We start from the raw sequence: 19,663 nt of genomic DNA, 5'->3' as shown, positions 1-19,663 counted from the left end.
GCCCTGCCCTTTGCCCGGCTGGCAGTCCGGGCACTGCCGTGGAGGAGGTGGCGCAGACCCCTCCTCAGTCACCTCGGGGAGCATGCCTGTGGAACCTGCAGGTGGCCAGCGGGTTTTCCAGTCCCCTTCTCAGGCCTGCGGTCTTCTCTGTTCATGGCCCTGGTGGGAGTTCTATCAGGGGGGATGCCGAATCTTCTCCAAATGCTTTCTCTGCCTATTGAGATTATCATGCGTCTGTTTTAATGTAGTAAATTGCCTTGATTTTCTTTCTTTCTTTTTTTTTTTTTTTTTACTTAATAAATATGGACTTTTTGCGTTATTATCCATTCCTTACCCAACAGTGGGGTGCAGGACGTGAGGACAGGGCCGTGTCTGCGACGCCCACTGATCTGTCCCAGTACGATACTCAGGAATATCCATGCAAAAGGAGCAGTTGGATGACTGTCTTAAAGTTTAATTTGTTTTTATTTATTTATTTATTTTTAATATTTATTTTGTAGTTGTAGTTGGACACAACACCTTTATTTCACTTATTTATTTTTATATGGCTCTGAGGATTGAACCCAGGGGTCCGCACATGCGAGGCGAGCCCTCTACCGTTGAGCCACAACTCCAGCCCTAATTTGTTTTTAAAATGTGCCTTATTTTGCTTATTCTTTCTTGTACACGACAATCATGGCAGAAACATTGGTGAGCCGTGCCGAGCTGCCAGAGTCTGGCTACCGTGCCTCTGTGCACATCCAGGCTTCTCCCCATGGCTTTTTCTTTTCTTTTCTTTTCTTTTTGTGGTGCTGAGGATTGAACCCAGGGCCTTGTGCATGCAAGGCAAGCACTCTACCACCTGAGCTACAGCCCCAGCCCTCACCATGGCTATTTCTAGAGTGAAAATTTTCTAGCACTTTAAGAAATTTTGGCGTTGTCCAGGCCAGTTCTCTTATTTCCCAAATTAGAATACTAAACCCAGTCAGGGGAGGTGACTGAGCCACAGTCACATGCAGTAAACAGAAAGCAAGTGTGGTCACTTGCTGGTGGTCTGAGTCTTGGTGGATCGGAGCACAAGAGGAGACTCTCATTCCTCAGGGGAAAGGAAACAAGGGGATCACCTGAGCCTCACAAAGGTGCCAAAGAGAAAAGCATGTGGCCTTGGTCTTGGTGAAAATAGATTTTTAAAAACACAGAAGGGGGCTGGGTGTGGTGGCGTACCTGTGATCCAGTGGCTTGGGAGGCTGAGGCAGGAGAACACAGTACGCTCGAGGCCAGCCTCAGCAACTTCATGAGGACAGGGATGTAGCTCAGTGGTGAAGTGTCCTGGGTTCAATTCCCGTGCTGCAAAAAATAAATGAATGATGGATAATTATTAAATAAGAAAGATAAAATACAGAAGGGCTGGGGATGTAACTCAGTGGTAGACCTTTTGCCTAGTATGTTCAAAGCTCTGGATTTGATAAAAAAAAAAAAAAAAGAAAGGAAAAAAAGCAGAAATAAAATCAAAAGAGAAGAGGTCAGAATCTACTAAGAAAGCGCAGCATTTGGGCTGGGGATGTGGCTCAAGCGGTAGCACGCTCACCTGGCATGCGTGTGGCCCAGGTTCGATCCTCAGCACCACATACAAACAAAAGATGTTGTGTCTGCCAAAAACTAAAAAAATTTAAATTAAAAAAAAATTCTCTCTCTCTCTCTCTCTTTGGAAAAAAAAAAGAAAGTGCAGCATTCAGATCACATCATGGCTCTCTATCCTCACGGGAACATCTGGCTCACTCTGAGAGCTGAAAATGCTCTAGTCACCTGGGCCCCATCCCAGATGTCCTTCCTTCCTTGGTCCAGGAGGAACCCAGGAATCCGCTGGTTGATTTTCAATATTAAAAGAAATGACTGGGCTGGGGCTGGGGCTGGGCTCAGTGGCAGAGCGCTTACCTCGCAGTGTGAGGCAATGGGTTCGATCCTCAGCACCACTTATAAATAAATAAAAAATAAAGGTCCATCAACAACTAAAAAATAAAGAAATTACTGGGATAAATCCACTTGTTCATGATACATTATCCTTTCCATGTATTAACTTCAATTTCCTAATATTTTTTTAAAAAGATTTCTTTTTTCCATTTCTGCAGCCTGGGGACTGAACGCAGGACCTTGTGGGTATAGGCGGGCTGCCTCTGAGCTGAGCCTGCCCCGTCCACTGTTTCTCTGGACTCGTGAGAGACGTGCTGCACAGCCTGCGTGGTTTGGGCATCAGAGAGTGATGCCCAGGGCCTTGTGCGTCCCGTGGTGAGGGCTCTCGGCTCAAGCCAGGAGATCTTCCCTGCTGTTGGGTTTTGGATGAGTGTGGGCAGGTTGTTTCTTCTTAAATGTCTGCTGGAGTCTCTTGGGAATCCATCAGACCCTGGAGTTTTTTCTATGGGAAGATTTTGAACCACGATTCATTGAACAGATATAGAGGTTTTTTCAGGTGTTCTTTTTTTTTTTTTTTTCTTGAAGAGTTCTGAAAGCATCTTTCAAGAAATTTCTTCTAAGTTGTCGAATCTGTCCAGAGGACTGGCTCACGTCGATTCCTTTTGGCTCCTGCAGGTCCCCATGATGTCTGCTCGTCCTGTTGGTCTCCCTCTGGGCCACGCTGCGGGATGCTGTCAATCTCCCCGTCTTCCCAGCAGAGCCACGTGGGGCCTCCTCGGCTGTCCAGTGTTTCCCCGTGTTATGTTTTTGCTCTAGTCTCAACCACTCTTTCTTCTGTGGCTTTTGGGGTCCCTTACTCTTCTCTCTCCAGGTTCTTGAGGTGGAAGCTGAGGTCAGAGAAAGGCAGGCCGACCTTCGTGCAGTGCAGGATTCGGTGTGGGACCCTCCCTGGCTCCAGCCTGGCTCGCTTCCCATAGATCTTGATGTGTTGTATTTTTACTTTAATTCCTTCAAAATACTTTCTAATATACTCTGATTTCTTCTTAAACCCATGAATTATTTAGAAGTGTGTTTAGTTTCCATATATTTAGAGATATTTCCACTGTTGGTTTCTAATTCTACGATCAGACTGTGAACTACTTTTAACAGTACTGGGAATGTAACTACAGGTGCTCTCCTACTGAGCTTCATCCCCAGCCCTTTTTATTTTTATTTATTTATTTTTAATTTTTTTATTTGTTGATGGATTCTTATTTTATTTATTGATACGTGGTGCTGACAATTGAACCCAGTGCCTCACACATGCTAGGCAAGCGCTCTACCACTGAGCCCCAGCCCCCGCCCCAGCCCTTTTTATTTTTTGAGATACGGCCTCACTAAGTTGCTGAGGCTGGCCTGGAACTTGCGATCCTCGTGCCTCAGCCTCCTGAATAGCTGGGTTTTGACATGTGTCTCTACATCAAGCCTGGAGTGTGTATTTTGCATGACTTGAATTCTTCTTAAACTTTACAAGGCTTGTTTCATGGCCGAGAATCTGGTCTTTCCTGGTGTTGTTCCCCATGAGGACCAGGTGCATTCTGCCGTCTTGGATGGGACGCTCTGTAAGTGCCAGCCGTGTCTAGTTGGTTAATAGCATTGTTAAAATTTACTAGGTGCTTGATGATTGTCCCTTTCTTTCTGTGTCCTAACGATTATTGGGAGAGGGGCCCTGGACTTGCCAGCCACAGTCAGGGCTCTGTCCTCACTCGTGTGGCTGAGCTCTGTTGGAGGCCCGGAAGTGCGAGGGGTCCTGTGCTCCCTATGCTCGAACCCCCCACAGCAAGTGGCTCTAGCCTCATGGGTCTCTACTCCGAGGCAGCTGGAGGCTGCGATAGCCACTCAGGCCGGCCCTGGCAGGTGCAACATGGCACCTCTCTGACCGTTGGCCTGTGACTGTGTCCCTGCACGTGAGAGTCATACACAGCCTGTTACTGGGCTCACTTTCCTGGGCTTCAGGTCATTGTTGAATATGACCTTCCGTTCTCTGTCCCCTTTCTCCCTTCCTTCCTTTGGGACCCTTGACTCCACTGATTTCTTTGGTAAATTTCTTTGCATTCTTTCTGGTTTGGGATCCTGCCCTGTCTCCCTGGTGGGCCTGCTGGCCAGCTCTTTGTCTTATTATTCAGTGGTGGCTTTAGGTCACTTAGTGAGCATCATAACTTCAGAGGCCTCCCTGTGATGTCATGTTGCTTCTGTACGGTGGAGGACCCTGCCCTGGGCTTCCCCGTCCTCCTGTGGGGCCGTGTCCTGGGCTTGTCCATTTTGCTTTCACACACTACAGGCCAATGTGTCGCAGTGCTTTTGTTTAGACAGTTTTGGGGTTTTTTTCCTAATAAAAAAATGGATAGCACTGAGTACAGTGGCCCAGGCTTGTGATCTCAGTGACTCAGGAGGCTGAGACAGGAGGATCCCAAGTTCAAAGCCAGCCTCAGCAACTTAAAACTTAGAGAGACCCTACCTCAAAAAAAAAAAGAAAGAAAGAAAGAAAAAAAAAAAAAAAAGGAAAGGAACCTGAACCGTCAGGAAGGCTCTGTGTGTTGACTATGGTCGCCGCCAGAGGCCCGGTTTCCATTTGGCCACTTGTCTTCTCCAGAGGACGCCCTTTGGCATTTCCTGTCACTCAGGGCTGTCTGCTGCTCCTGGACTCTCCAGCATTTGGGTGGACGTGGGGTTTGGAGTCCAAGTTGGCTGCTTCTCCCGCCAGGTCTTCAGGGTGCCCTCCTCTGCACTCTTTCTGACACACCCAGTGCACTTTTTTGGTGGTGCCTCGTTCCTGTCACCTTCAAGATTTTCTCTTTGTCCTGCTGTTGGCCATTTGGCGGTACCCTTCCTGGGACACTCTGTTGTGTGCTGGGCTCCTGGGCTCCTGGAACCTGTGGGTCTACCTATCGTGGTTACCTGCAGGTCTTGCCCTCCCCACCGCACGTCCTTGGGGGGGGGTCACTTGCTGTTGGACCTGCTGAGATCACTGACGATCCCTTCGTCACAGTGACCGTTACCACTTTCATCTGTTCATTCTTTCCAAAGTGCCTGGCTGAGTCTATTCATCCCAGACCTGGGCACTTTCATCTCTAGGAGTCAGTATTGGGGTACTTTTCATTTCTTCGTCGTCTCCACTAAACTTTGATCACATGGAGACTGGTTATGACCACTGCCTGGGTGTCCTGAGGCTGACCCTGAGATCTCGGTCAGGTCTGGGTTGATTTTGACTGTGGCTTCTCCTTTCCATTGTGGCTCATATTTTTCTTAATTCACTGCACACCTGGTCACTTTTCCTTGGACGCCTGACTTTGTGAGTTTCACTTTGCTGGGGATGACCACAGTGTGTTCCTGTGAGTACTCCTGAGCTTCGCCTGCAATGCTCGGTTACTTGGAAACCACTTGCTCCTTTGGCCCTTGTTCTGAGGTATTAATCAGTCCTGCGTTGAGGGCCGACTCCTCTGCATCAGGCAGGCCCTGCTGGATGCCCCCTCTGGCCCTGTGGCTCCTGCCCCCGCTCGGTCTCCTCCTGTGGGGGCTGCTCTCTGTTCCTGTGCTGCTAGGTCTGCACCAAGCCTTCGAGGTGCACCCTTGACCTGCGAGCCTCTCTCTGAGTGGAACCTCTGCTGCTCTGTCCTCTCCCTCTGCCATTCCTGTGCTGTGACGTGTGAAGCTCACCTCCAGGGAGCAAGCCAGGCGGTTGCAGGGCTGATCTGCTGTCCTTCCTGATTCCTAGGGATTGATGCCTTGGCTGGTCCAGTGTCTGATGTCTGGGGCTGCTGTTTGGAGTGGGGCACATTTGTTCCTGCCCCTCTTCTTGGCTGGAGTGCTCGCCTAACATGTGCAAGGCCCTGGGTTTGATCCTCAGCACCACATGAATAAAATAAAGATACAGCTAAAAAATGAATATTAAAAAAAAAGAAGTCCCAGCTGTGTCTGCAGAGGTGTCACGCATCAGGCGCTATTCCAGGCATGGGGACGTGTCAGTGCAGAAAAGACCCTGCCCTCAGCAGCCGATGCACTGGTGGGCCAGGCAGGTGGGCAGTGAGACCCAGCACTGCATTGGCTGCCACACATCTGGGCAAGCCAAGCCTCCATGCTGATCCCTGACTCTTAGACCTGGCTGATGCTTACTGAACCCTCACTATTGTTTATTCTCACCATTTGTTTACTAGTTCATGGAAATCTAAGAAGGGACCTTCCTATCCCAAAACCTCTTAAAAAGGACTGGCAATCTCATCCTTGCTATTGCTTGGGTCTTTGTTTTTGTATTGCGAAGGCCAGGCTCTTTCCTTACGCAGCAGACTTTCCTTTAGAGCACACAGCTGTCTTGGTTAGAAGGCTCTGTTTCCCCACTCTTGAAGCCTCAGAGGGCAGAAGGGAGGGATGTCCAGGTCAGCGTCACCCAGGGTGAGAGCACCCATCTTTCTGGGCAGCCATTTGGCAGCATGTAATTAGAGCCCGTGTGTAGTTTGAACTCTTGACTTGTAATTCCATTGCTTGAAGTCAGTGGGTCCTGCTCCGGAACATCTTGCACCACAGTGCTGGCCACAGCCTTTCTGTTGGTGTGGACTGCATACTGCACATGGCTTGCAGGGCTGGGAGGAGTGAGTCCATGTGTTTCACAGGGTGGAGCCGTCCTTCGGGCACTGGGTTGGTGAAGAGCCATGGTGATGGGCTCTGGCTGCAGGGGTCAGCTGTGGAACGTGACATCAAGCACACAGGAAGAGCTCAGCTCTGCCCAGGAAAGGCCGGGGGAGCAGTCCTGGGAGAAAATATGCCAGCCTGCCAGGTAGTTTCACCAGGGTCATTCCCCTGCCTCTGTGCTATCCTGTTGGTTCTAGACTTCCTGTAATGAATGTGTGAGAATGATTTCATGCTTAAAAAGTTAAAGGAGGGGCTGGGGATGTGGCTCAAGCGGTAGTGGGCTCGCCTGGAATGCGTGCGGCCCGGGTTCGATCCTCAGCACCACATACAAACAAAGATGTTGTGTCTGCCGAAAACTAAAATATAAATATTAAAATTCTCTCTCTCTCTCTTAGAAAAAAAAGTTAAAGGAAAAAAATTAAACTTTCAATGTTCATGTAATTCTGTGGAACAAATGTTAGGTACTTAAAGAACAGGACAGTTTTTTTCTTTTCTTTCTCAATGCTCTCCAAAAATATCATCATCAAGAAAAGAACAGGGCAACTGTTTGCTCATCTGCACAAGCCTGTCGTGCTTTGCATTTTGAGTGCAAGGAGTAGCGTAAAACCACTCTGAAGGACCGTAAGGACAGAAGGTGCTGTGCAGCGATGTGCCACGGCCAGGACCGAGGCTCTGGTTTACAGACTTCCCCTCACACAGACCCCGGCAGCCCAGGACCATGGTTTCCATTTCGCAGATGGGGTCGGGGCCTGGAGAGGCCAAGGGCCCGCCCCAGGTGGCAGGGCGTGGGATGGAGGGCGCTCCTTGGTGCTGGCTGGCTGCACACATTGCTCCTTGTCTGCTGGCTCCACAGGGACAGGAGGGCTGCTGTCTGGGCAAAGGAACATGGCCTGGGGGTGCCTGGCCCTGAAGGGTCTCCTCCCCCTGCAAGGAGAAGACTGAAGTTCAGGGAGGACGAGGGCTTTGCTGGGTCCCCAGCTTGCTGAACCCCCAGATCCCACAGCTCTGACCTTTGCTGGGGCTGGGGAGGCCCTTCCCCTCACATGGTGGCCTCAACTCTACTCCAGGGACAGGCCAACTTGCAGCCTTCTGGGTGGGCTTGGTAAGGGGTGGCTTCATGTAGTGTCCCTTTGCGATGTCACTGCCTGGTGGCATTTTCACACAAGTAGGATTTGTAGGCTGCCACGTGAACAAAAGCAACACGGAGATGTCGCCGCAAAAATAGAATTTTGCGTGTCTGTCAGCCTAGCCGTCTGTTCTCCAGTTCTGACTGAGGAGAACCTGCACAGTGTGCAGAGAGGTGCGCAGGGGTGGGCCTGGTGCTGAGCCCACAGGGAGCCGTCGCAGGGGAGGGCACCACCTTCCTAAGGAACGGGCTTGCTCTGCCCTGAGCACCATGTGAAAGGCACCTCGTGCTGGGGACAGTTCCTCAGAGCCTTCAGATGCACAGGATCAGAGAGCAGCCTGCCAGTGGGGAGCCCTGGAGACACCTGGGGTCGCCCTGCCCGGGAGCAGGCCTGGGGTGGTGTGACGTTGGGATGCTCTCACTACGCGGCAGGCGTGGGGGTTTCTCAGTCGCTGTCACAGCCCTAACCAGCAGTGGCCTGTGTGCTTTCCAGGGTAACACAGCCCAGCTGGATGTGGCAGTCACACACTTTCTCCTCTTCTATTTCAGGATAACGTGTTAAACATCATTAACCAGATCATGGACGAGTGCATCCCCCAGGACCGCGCCCCTCGGGATTTCTGTGTCAAGTTCCCCGAGGAGATCCGGCATGACAACCTGGCTGGCCAGCTGTGGTTCGGGGCTGAGGTAGCTGCGCCACCTGGGTTCCAAGGTCCTAGTGTTGAACCTCCTTATCCAGTCATTTCCCTGTGACCTGCCCCTGGGCACCTGCAAGTGCAGGTGTGGTGTCTCCTCCTAGGCCCGCCTGCCCAGGTTTGCAGATGGTGTGGTCGGAGCCTGTTAGAACGCACGGCCCTCGGAGGGGCTGGGACAGCCACAGACCTATGCCTTAAGACTGCACACGCAGTGAAGTTCCCAGTGTGGCTTTAATGAGATCCTCAGGCCCCCGACATCCAGGACCTGAAAGTGTTGTTTTTTTTTTTAATTTTTTTAACATTTATTCTTTAGTTGTAGGTGGGCACAATACCTTTATTTAATTTTTATGTGGTGCTGGGGATCGAACTCAGTGCCTCACGCATGCTAGGCGAGCACTTTTTCTCTGAGCCACAACCCCAGCCCCCTGAAAGTCGTTTTTTATCAATATCAAGAAGGTAGTTCTCCTCTTTCCCTAGCTATGGTGACAGCTGAGATGTGGATTCTGGGCGCCTCAACCTTCCACTTCTTCCAATAGCCCTTAAGAGTTTATCTTCATCTCCTGGTGAGGAAACTGAGGCACTGAGAGGAAGATGCCCTTCCCACGCCCCCAGCTTTGGGGCTTCCCGTATCCCTACTGTGTGGACATCCCGACTCCTGCCCTTGACTGTGCTCTGGAGATAGAGGGGCTTCACTGCCCTCTGTGCTGTCCCTGTCCTCCGTGCCATCTCTCCGTGTACCTCTGGATCCGCCCCACCCGTGTGCCCCGTCCTCCCCCCTCCAGCCCCCCACCCTTCCCCACCCCATTCCTCTGAACTCTCTGGCTGGCGCATCCTCCCGAGGTTCTGGTTGGGTGTGGGTGCCCCGGCAGGCTGCCCTCTCTCAGCCTCAGTGTTTGTCCTGTGGTGTGGGCCCTGGGGCAGCGGGCAGCTGTGAGGAGGTGTGAGAGGAGGTGGGAGAGAGGAGCTGGAGCCCACAGGCTCCACCCGCAGGGCTGACCTGGGAACCAGCAGGCTTCTCCCCACTCGCACCTGGGATGCTGCTTCTTGTCCTGAATGGTTGTTGCGGGAGGGCACTGGCTGGAGGACTGGTCCTGCTTTTTGCTGGACAGTGCCTGGCCTGTGGTGAGCATCCGCATTGCAAGAGGCCCTCCTGGGGCGGCTGCCTCCCCACTGGCCTGACAACAGTTGGCAGAACTTTGTGTGACTGAGAGCCTGGACAGACGTGGGGTCAGTGGGCAGAGGGACTGTTGCCGGCCAGGGGCCGAGGTCTCCTCTCGGGTCAGGTTTTTCTGGGCCTGGAGCTTGTTCCCATGAGCTCCCTGTCACTTCCAGGAGACTGTGTGCACAGGGAGCCCAGCTCAGCCCTGCGAGGCATGCCTGGGCACAGAACTGAGCATGTTCTCTGGGCACTCGTCCCTAGGCTGGACCAGGAGGGGACAGGAGTCACATCACCGGGTCCCCCTGACCTGGCTCTGTTGGCCCTCCCTTCTCGGCTTGCCCTTTAGGTCTGTGGGGGGACCATGCTGGTCCCAGTCAGGGACATTTGTTACTGCTGCCATGTTGCAGTACTTGACAGGGACCTCTGCAGAGGGGCAGGGCAAGTGCCAGGTGCTGGCCCAGAGGGAGAAGGTGGGCCAAATGCCTCGGGGCACACACTCGGTTCCCGGGGGCAGGGCCATTCCTGAGTGTGTTCTTTTGTCCTCAGTGCCTGGCCGCTGGTTCCATCATCATGAACCGCGAGCTCGAGAGCATGGCTATGCGACCGCTGGCCAAGGAGCTGACCCGCAGCCTGGAGGATGTTCGGGGCACCCTCCGTGACCAGGCGCTGCGTGACCTCAGCACTTACACAGAGAAGATGCGGGAAGCGTTGAGGCACTTCGATGTCCTGTTTGCCGAGTTTGAGCTGAGGTGACCCTGGGGGCCCGGGCATGGGGAGTCACGCCCTGGCCCTATGCGTCCTAGTGGGGGCCGACTTTTTGGGGTGCATCCTGATATCTCCAGCAAGTTCCATGTAGGGAGGAACGGCTGGGGAGTCTGGTGCCGACTGGTGGTGTGGTTAACTTGGGGCTCTGTGGGGGACGGGGCTTTCCAGAGAGGGGATGTAAGCAGAAATGGCACAGGTGGGGTCTGGGGGGTCAGCCACCGTGGGCCTCCAGGGGAGAGGACTTGGGAGAGGCCCAAGGCGCCAGGCACATTGCACAGTGTGCACAGACCCGGTGGTGCTTGTGGTGGGCCAGAAAAGGTCAGACGCAAAAATCCGCATCCCAGGTGGCAAAGGTCGTGCGTCTTGTGATGCGCAGCCGGGCAGTGACGGGGTCCGCCCTAGGAGGTTTGGGTTTGGGTTTGTTTTCTTTTATCTTCCCTAAGGGCGTCGGTGGTTGGAAAGGAAAGAGAATGTTCCCTTGGGAGAAGGCCGACTCTCCGCCCCGGCCGTCCTGTGAGCCCTGCGCCTGGCCAGGCTGGCTCCAGGCTGTGGAGGTCCACATGGCCTGACCCACCCAGGCAGCTGGGGTGGGCAGTAGTGGGGGCCAATCATCGAGTGGCGGTGATGCCCCTCACACGGGCAGGGCCTAGGGGCTGAGAGGCCCGGAGGAGGCCTGCCTTGGTAGGAGCTAGGGTTTAAACAGCACCGTGAAGTCGGGCCTGTGTAGTTGTGAGGCTGATGACGTGGTCACCTCCGGAGCTGGGGTTTTAACTGAAGGCCCATTTGGGAGGCCAGGCAGCCTAGGACAGTGCCTGGCCTGTGGTGATGTGTCCTGCTGTGTCCGCAGCTACGTCTCGGCCATGGTGCCCGTGAAGTCCCCCAGGGAGTACTACGTGCAGCAGGAGGTCATCGTGCTGTTCTGCGAGACGGTGGAGAGGTAGGACGGGCTGCCCCTCTGCCCTGCTCCGGGCCCAGGCGGAGGGCAGCCCTGGGGGTTGCGCCTAGTTGGGAGATGCCCTTACCTGCCACCCTCCCACCGCGGGCTGCTCCTTGCTGGTGGGCAGAGGCCTGCCCTCCCACCTGTGGCTGGCCCCATGCCCCCTTTTCTCTGGGCCCAGAGGACAGGTGTTGCAAGTGAGGCCGTGCGATGGGATGGACGCGGGAAGGTGGGCACGGGCTGACATCCAGCCTCCTTCCCTCCCTGCTGCCTCCTCACAGCGGGGCCTTGTGGGCTTCGGCCTGCCGAACACGGCTTTGGGGGTGAATCAGGGCCTAGTTCAGTAACTCAGGGTCCCATTTTCTGAATGGACTCCAGGGCCAAGATCTCACCTCCCGTAGTTTTCCAAGTGACTTGCTTCGGGGACGTTCAGGTTTGGCATGTCTTCGTCCCAGGCTTATTCTTGGCGCGAGCTGTTTTGAGTTCCTGGTGGAGTGGCGCCTTTGTCTGGATGACCGTGCCCTGTTCTGCTGGAGTCAGAGGCTGCTGCTGGGTGGCCACTCCTGCTCTCTTCACCCCTCCTGGAGCAGTGGTGGGAGTGGACAGATGGCAGATGAGGCTCAGCGGAGCCCGCCTCTCCCTGACCTTTTCCTCTAGCGCCAGCCTTTTTGCACGTGCGAGGGTTTGGATGGCACAGGTCAGCCTCCGACCCTTCTGCTGATGGAGGACACAGGCCAGGGTCAGGCCCACTGCCCCCCTCATGGATGCCCCACTCCCTCCCTTTCTCCCTTGGCCAGGGCCCTGGACTTTGGGTACCTGACCCAGGACATGATCGACGACTATGAGCCGGCCCTCATGTTCACCATTCCTCGGCTGGCCATCGTGTGGTGAGTGCCCCCTGCCTGGCTGACCATCAAGTCCCACGGTGCCAGGCCCTCTGGGTGTTGGTAACGGTCCCTATGCTGCTCACAGTGGCTGCTCAGCTGCCCAGAGCTGTCCCTGGGCTAGCCTGCTGTTTCCTCAGCAGCCAAGGAGCCCAGTGTCCTGAGCACCTCTCACCTCGCTGGTGAGGGAGAGAGCACCCGGCCTAAGCAGTGCAAGACGACCAGCCCCGTCACCCTACATTGCAGAGGTGAGGTGGACAGCGCAGGTGCTCACAGCTCAGGGGAGGCAGACACAGCACAATACCCAGGGCCACTTGGGCTGCCCTTGGGGCACAGTGACCCTGCGGAGGCTGGCTTTGCAGTGACGGAGTGCGAGGCCCCTGGGTCCCACGGGGGTGTGATTGGTTGTTGTAGTAGTCTGTGGACTGACAGAGAGGTGGATCTGCTGGGCACTGGACCAGCTGGGCATGCTGATGGGGATACCTGGTGGGGAGCCTTCCCACTGGCCAGGGTGCATATTGGGAGAGCAAGGAACTCATGGCCAGCCTTTGGAGCCTTGTGGGGGCTCAAGGACGCCCAGGCAGCGCCTGGGACTCTGGGCAGGAAACGCCTGGTTACTTCTCAGTCCTTCGGAGATCCTGGGGCCAGGAGTAGAGCCCAGGAGTTCTGGGGCTTCCTGCACCACTGCTCACCCACACCTGGACTTGTGCAGCGACACCCCTTCCCTGTGCCAGGAAGAGGAGGAGGGACAGATGTGCCATGGGGACCTGTTGGGCTCGCAGCCAGCAAAGTGGCCCTGTTGGCAGCTGGTGCAGAGCTGGGCACAGAGCAGGGGGTGGGCAGTCCTGGGGAAAGGTGTCCATTGGAAATATGGACATCAGTAATGTGGTCAGGGCGGGGGCAGTGGGCACAGAGGCCAGGACAGCTCTGGCTCAGGCTGAGGAGAGGCCCCATCGAGGGCCCCAGGGCATTCTGGAGCGCAGGCACACGCAGCAGGGCAGAGGACACACAGACCTCCCTCGGGGGAAGAGGGGTACAGAGTGGGAGTGTGGGGAGGGTGCACAGGACGGGATCTTAGGCCTGCAGGGATAGAGATGCTGCCCTCCCCACAGGGACAAGTCGAGGCTGCAGCAGCAGGAGCTGGGGTGAGCAGCCAGGGCGCGGGGCATGAGTCTGGAGCCCCTGGTCAGGCCGTTTGCCCACCTGCCTCCTCAGCCGCCCCTGCAGGGAGGTCTCCAGGGTGGTCACTGAGCATGGTCTAGCCCTGGCCGCTGTGGCCGAACCCTCTACGGCTCTCAGTGCCCCAGCCCCTTCCTCCTGCTGTCCTCCCTCTTCCCTCATGAAGTTCTCTCTGTTCACCGAGTTAGTGAACCTGGGAGGCAGGGCTGGGGCACATCACACCGCGGACAGCACTGTAGAGTCCCCTTCCTAGGAAGAGCTGGGAATTTCCCTTCACCCAGGGACGTCAAGCTGGAGGGCCTGTCAGAGGTCCCCGGAGGTCAGTGCCGGGTGGCTTGGAGGGAGGTGCCCCCCGGGGGAGACGCAGTCCTGCCCTGCTGTGCAGAGCCCGCAGGCCTCCAGATCCTGTTGCGTGGTATTCTCTCTGGGCTAGCTGCTCTCTCTTGCAGATTCATTTTGGTGAAATGGTGAACAGCCAGCACCTTGGAGTCAGAGCCTTTATTCTGCCAGCCAGCAGGGACGGGTCTGTGAGTCTTTTGACACTGCAGCTCTGAGGCTGGGCGCTTTTAGCCCGCGGCCAGCACAGGCTTCATAAATGAAGGTTCGGCTCCGTGAGAAACCCTCAGGGAGTTTGAATTAAAGAGACAGGCTCTAATTACCTTTAAACCAGCTCCAGGACGGCTTCTCCTAGCTCCAGCCTCCAGCCACCTATTAATGGTAGCGAGGTTTACTGAAGAGGCTAGCCAGAGAGAGAGAACACGCCAGGGAGTGGACTTTTATTGGGGAACAAAAAATTCTGGGGAAAATCCCATCCAATGAAGATTAAGGGGGGCAGTGTCCCAAGGTCAGGTGCGACGATTGGGTCTTCGGAGTAGTGGCCAGACACACCTCCACATGGACAAGCCCTCGGACCTGAGAAGGGTGGGAAAAGCTCTGGACACAAAGATGTGTCTAAGCGCCTCTCGCCCAGCCAGGGAGGTAACTTGAATCACGTGCAAGGATGGCCTCCCACAGGCACTGCCTTCAGGAAGCACCACGAGTCTCCCTGTTTAAAACGCCCTTGCAAGAGCTTTGGAGTCGTGCACCGCTCAGTGCCAGCCAGCACAGGGCACCGGGATGGGGTCCAAGGGTCCAAGGGGTCCTAGGAAAGCTGCAGAGCCAGCCAGGCCAGCTGCCATCCTGGGCTGGCATGTCTGGGGTGACTGCACTGACCTCCCTGCTCTGTAGGCTGCGCACCTGACCAAGCAGGGCAGAGGGAGGGCTGCGGACGTAGCTCAGCATTCGGACACTTGCCTAGCATGTGCAAGGCCCTGGTTCAAACTCATGGCGGCCCCCAAGGCCTCTCCTAGGCAGCACACTAGTTTTAAAATAAACACCAGGTTTCAAAAGCTCCCCCAAGTACACTGTGTTTCTGGGTTCCAAACTGGAATTTGTTGCCCACATGTGTCCAGCTCTTTATCATACTCCCCATTGCTGCCAGTGCCCAAGCACAAGCGGCTGCAGGACACTGGCCACTTCTCTCTGACCAGCCTCGTGATCTGTCCTCTTGTGAGTGGTCAACAACCCAGCCAAGAGCCCTCATCCTGGGAACAGAGCAGGGGCCAGACTGCTGTGGGCAGGAGCTTTGTCCTGGACGGTCCCCTCCTGGAGACACCATCATGAAGTCCCCTGGGGCCTCAAGCTAGAGAAAGGGCCTGGAAAGGACCAGAGGGGATCCACAGGAGAGTCGGGGTGCATGCAGAGGAAGAGCAGGTGCTGGTGGCTCAGGAAGTGGATGCAGGTGCAGGAGGCTGGATCCCAGGGTGGGAGGTTCCCCACCTTCATTCACCGCTGTGCCCACTGCTGGGGCAATGGGCACAGAGTCCAGATGGCCTATGGAAGCTCAGTGGGCTTTTGTAGAACTTTGGACCTTGATCTGACAGGGCACCAATATGTATTTATAAAGATCATCCTGTTGAAGGACTGGATATTCAGAATTAATGGATAGATTAAACATTATACTCTAGTCATTGAAATGATGTTAGGGAAAAATCCTGAATATTGTGCAAAAACATCTCCAGCATATTAATACAGAAAGTTGCTGTGTATCTACTCTACAAAATTTCTTTCTTTCCACTTTTTAAACTGGTGCATTATGGTTGTAGGTAACAGTGGGATATAGTGTTACATATTCGAACATGCAACTGTGTAATAACATGATTTGGCCAATATCATTCCCCAGTGTTTCCTCTTTCCCTCACCTCCTCCCTTTCCTCTGCTCTCCTGATCCCACTCCAGTTTCCATGAAATCCCCACCTTTCTTTTCCTTTTCCTCTCTAGCTCCACAGAAGAGAGAAAACATACCATCCTGACCTTCTGAGTCTGGCTTATTTCACTTAACATCATGGTCTCAAGTTCCATCCATTTACCTACAAATGACACAGTTTGATTTTTCTTAGTGGCTGAACAAAACTCCACTGTGTATGTATAACACATTTTCCATATTCATTCACCCATCGATGGGCACCTAGGCTGCTTCCATAGTTTGGCTGCTGTGAATTGTGCTGCTATCTTGGCCACATTGGGAGGGAGTAGGTAACTGTCGGAGGTGTGGGCCTGCTGCAAATAAAGGCTAGAAAAGTAATTTTAAGAAATAAACATGGGCTGGCGTTGTGGCTCAGGGGTGGCACTCTCGCCTAGCAAGCGCGAGGCCCTGGGTTCGCTCCTCAGCACCACATAAAAATAAATAAAGGTATTGTGTCCATCTACAACTAAAAAGTAAATATTAAAAAAAAGATATAAACACAAAAGACGAGAAGTATATGCTCAAAGCGGGGACTTGACTGGTGTAAGAGACCTGACGGGTCGGATCCTAACAAAGGGAAAAGTTCACAAATGCTTTATTTATAGTGAAACACATCAAAGGGATTCAGTGAGGAGCTTCTTTAAGAAACAGGTTGAAAATGGGGAAAAAGGTTGTTTGGGGCTTGGCAGGTTACACCCATCTCTGGGTGGCTGCAACAGTGGTAATTTGATTCATTTTTTTCTGATTTTTTTATTCCTTTTATTTCCTTCTCTTACTTAATTGCGTTGGCTAGAATTTCTTTTTTTAAAATACTTTTTAGTTGTAGTTGGACATAATACCTTGATTTTATTTATTTATATATGGTGCTGAGGATCGAATCCAGCACCTCACACATGCTGGGCGAGCGCTCTACTGCTGAGCCCCAGCCCAGCCCCTAGAATTTCTAATACTGTGTTGAATAGGAGTGGTGAGAGGAAGTATCCTTGCCTTGTTCCAGATTTTAAAGGGAATATTTTCAGTTTTTCCCTATTCACTATGATGTCATCTTGGGTTTGTCATATATAGACTTTATGATGTTGAGGTAGGTTCCTTCTGTCCCTAGTTTCTTCAGTTCTTTTTCTTTTAATTATGTATGGGTGCTGAATTTTGTCAAAGACTTCCTCTGCACCTATTGAAAAGTAAACAACTTTTGTCCTTATTTCTATTTATCTGGTGAATCACATTTATTGATTGGCATGTTAAACCATCCTGGCCTCCCTGGGATATAGCCAACTTGGTCATGGTGTATAATCTTCTAAATATGTTGTTGAATATGATTTGCTAAGTTTATTAAGGATTTTTGCATCTGAGTTCATCAGGGATATTGGTCTATAGCTTTCTTTCCTTGATGCATCCGTATCTGGTTTTGGTTTAAGGTGATACTAGATTCATAGAATGACTTTGGAAGTGTTCTATTCTTTTATATTGTGTGGAATATTTGAGGAGTATTGGCATTAATTATTTAAAGGTCTGATAGAATTCAGCTGAGAATCCATCTGATCCTGGGCTTTTCTTTTTTGGAAGCCCTTTTATTACTACTTCTATCTCCTTGCAAGTTATTGATCTGTTCAGGCTTTCTGTGTCCTCTCAATTCAATTTTGGCAAGTCATATGTGTCTATAAGTGTGTCCCAATTTATTGGGGCCTAAGTTTTCAAAATAGTCACTAATGATCCTCTGAATTTCTGTGATGTCTGTGGTAATTTCTCCTTTTTTATCTCTAATTTTATTAATTTGGGTATTCTTTATTTTTATTTTGGTTATTATGGCTAAGGGCCTATCAATTTTGTTTATCTTTTCAAAAAATCAGCTCTTTGTTTCATCAATCCTTTGTATTGTTTTTTAAAAATTCTCAGTTTCACTGATTTCAGCTCTAATATTAATTATTTCCTTCATTCTCCTAGTTTTAGAATTGGTTTTTTGTTTTTTAAGAGCCTTGAGATGCACCACTTGGCTGTTTATTTGGGATCTTTCTGATGTTCTTATTCAGGCACTCACACCATGACTTCCTTTAGAACTGCCTTCGCGGTGTCCCAGAGTTCTGGTATGTCGTATCACTATTCTTTTGAGTCTTAAGAATTTTTAATGTCTCCCCTGATTTCTTCTTTCACGCTTTCATCATTCATAAGTATATTATTCAATCTCCACGTGTTTACATAGTTTCTGTAGGGGTTTTTGTTTATTTTTGGGGTGTTTATCTCTAATTTAAATCATGATCAGATAAGATTCAAGGAATCATGTCAGTTTTTGCTAACAGTTGCTTTGTGGCCTAAAATATGGTCTGTTTTGGAGAAGGTTCCATGAGCAGCTGAGAAGTGTTTGGATGTTGTTGTGTGAAATATCCTATAAACATCTGTTAAGTCCATTTGATTTATAATATTTTTCAGATCTGAAGAGTCTTTACTGAGTTTATGTCTGGATGATCTGTCTATTGGTAAAAGATGTGTGTTGAAATCACCTAGTATTATGGTTCTGGGGTCTATCTGAGTATTTAATTTGAGTAGTGTCTGTTTTATGTAATTAGGTATACTAATATTTGCAGCACAAATATTTACAATTGTTATATATTCTTGTTGGATTGTTCCTTTTACCAATATAAAGTGACTTTTTTTTTGTCTCATCTGATTGATGATGTCTGCTATGAGAGTAGCTACTCCTGCTTTTTGGGGGCTCCATTTGCATGGTATATCAATTTCTATTCTTTCACTTTCAGCCTGTGGCTTTCTTTGCTTGTGAGATGAGTCTCTTGCAAACAAAATATAGTTTGGTCTTGTTTTTAAATCCATTCTTCCAGCCTATGTCTTTTAATTGGAGAGTTGAGACCATGCACATTCAGTGTCATTATAAGAGAGGTTTATTACTTCTTGCCATTTAAACTTATTTCTAATATTTAATTTGATTAAATATTAGATTATTAAATATTAGATTATTTGCTTAGCTATGCTTCAAATGAGATTTGTCCCTTTGTGAGCAATGGGGTTTGGCTTTAACATTTTCCACGAGGTAATGCCAGCTTAGTAGTCATGAATTCTTTCAGTTTCTCATTAACTTGGAAGGTTTTTATTTTTCCTATAATCCTGAAGAATAGGTTTGCTGGATATAGCAATTTTGGTTGACAGTTCTTTTCTTTAAGGGTTTAGAACACATCATTCCAAACTCTCTTGGCTAAAAGCCAAGTTTTGTGCTAAGAATTGGAAGTAATTCTGATTGGCTTGCCTCTAAGTGTGACCTGATATTTTTTTCTTTTGGGGCTTTTAAAATTCTATCTTTATTTTGTATGTCAGGTATTTTAATTATAATGTGTCATGGAGAATTTTTTTTATCTTGTTTATTTGGGGCTCCAAATGCCTCCTGTATCTGAATGTCCATCTCATTCTCAGGGTTTGGAAATTTTCCAATATTATTTCCCAGAAGAGATTATCTATGCCATTAGCCTGCATCTTACAACCTTCTTCAATTCCAGTGATCCTTAAATGCGGGTTTTTTTTTTTTATTAAATATTTTTTAGGTGTAGATGGACACAACACAGTGCCTTTATTTTTAGGTGGTCCTGAGGATCAAACCCTGGTCCTGCCCGTGCTAGGCGAGCGCTCTACCGCTGAGCCACAATCTCAGCCCCAAAATGCGTTTTCTTAATGTTGTCAGAAAGTTCTTGTATTTTCTGGTTGGTTACTTATTTTCTGGTTCAAGGCCAGCCACTTTGTCTTCCAGCTCTGAGATTCTGTCTTCAGCATGGTCTGCTCTATTGGAGAGATTTTTCAATTGAATATTTTATTTGATTTATTGCCTCTTTCATTTCCTGTATTTCTGTTTGGCTCTTTTTCAATATCACTATCTCCTTATTGAATTTCTCATTCATATCCTGTACTGATTTCCTTAAATCATTTAGTTGTTTTTCTGTGTTCTCTTGAAATTCATTGATCATTTTTTTAAAATATCATTTTTTTTTTAGTGATGAACACAACATCTTTATTTATTTATTTTCATGTGGTGTAGAGGATCAAACTCAGTGCCTCACACATGTGAGGCAAGCACTCTACCA

At 50.7% G+C, this 19,663-nt stretch overlaps 1 protein-coding gene across 1 annotated transcript in view; it reads left to right on the top strand.

Annotated features, from left to right (window-relative positions):
- Window positions 1–19,663, top strand: part of Zfyve28 (zinc finger FYVE-type containing 28) — a 120,353-nt gene that overhangs the window by 52,375 nt on the left and 48,315 nt on the right. Inside the window, exons 3-6 of the mRNA XM_027940210.3 lie at window positions 8,231–8,368; window positions 10,082–10,284; window positions 11,148–11,237; window positions 12,035–12,124. Coding sequence (XP_027796011.2) covers window positions 8,231–8,368; window positions 10,082–10,284; window positions 11,148–11,237; window positions 12,035–12,124 — 521 coding nt within the window. The remainder of the gene's footprint in view (window positions 1–8,230; window positions 8,369–10,081; window positions 10,285–11,147; window positions 11,238–12,034; window positions 12,125–19,663) is intronic.

The sequence above is a fragment of the Marmota flaviventris genome, chromosome 7, assembly GCF_047511675.1.
Source record: "Marmota flaviventris isolate mMarFla1 chromosome 7, mMarFla1.hap1, whole genome shotgun sequence".
In the NCBI taxonomy this organism is placed as follows: domain Eukaryota; kingdom Metazoa; phylum Chordata; class Mammalia; order Rodentia; family Sciuridae; genus Marmota; species Marmota flaviventris.
Note: the sequence above shows the minus strand (reverse complement) of the source record. Positions and strands in the feature narration are given on the sequence as shown.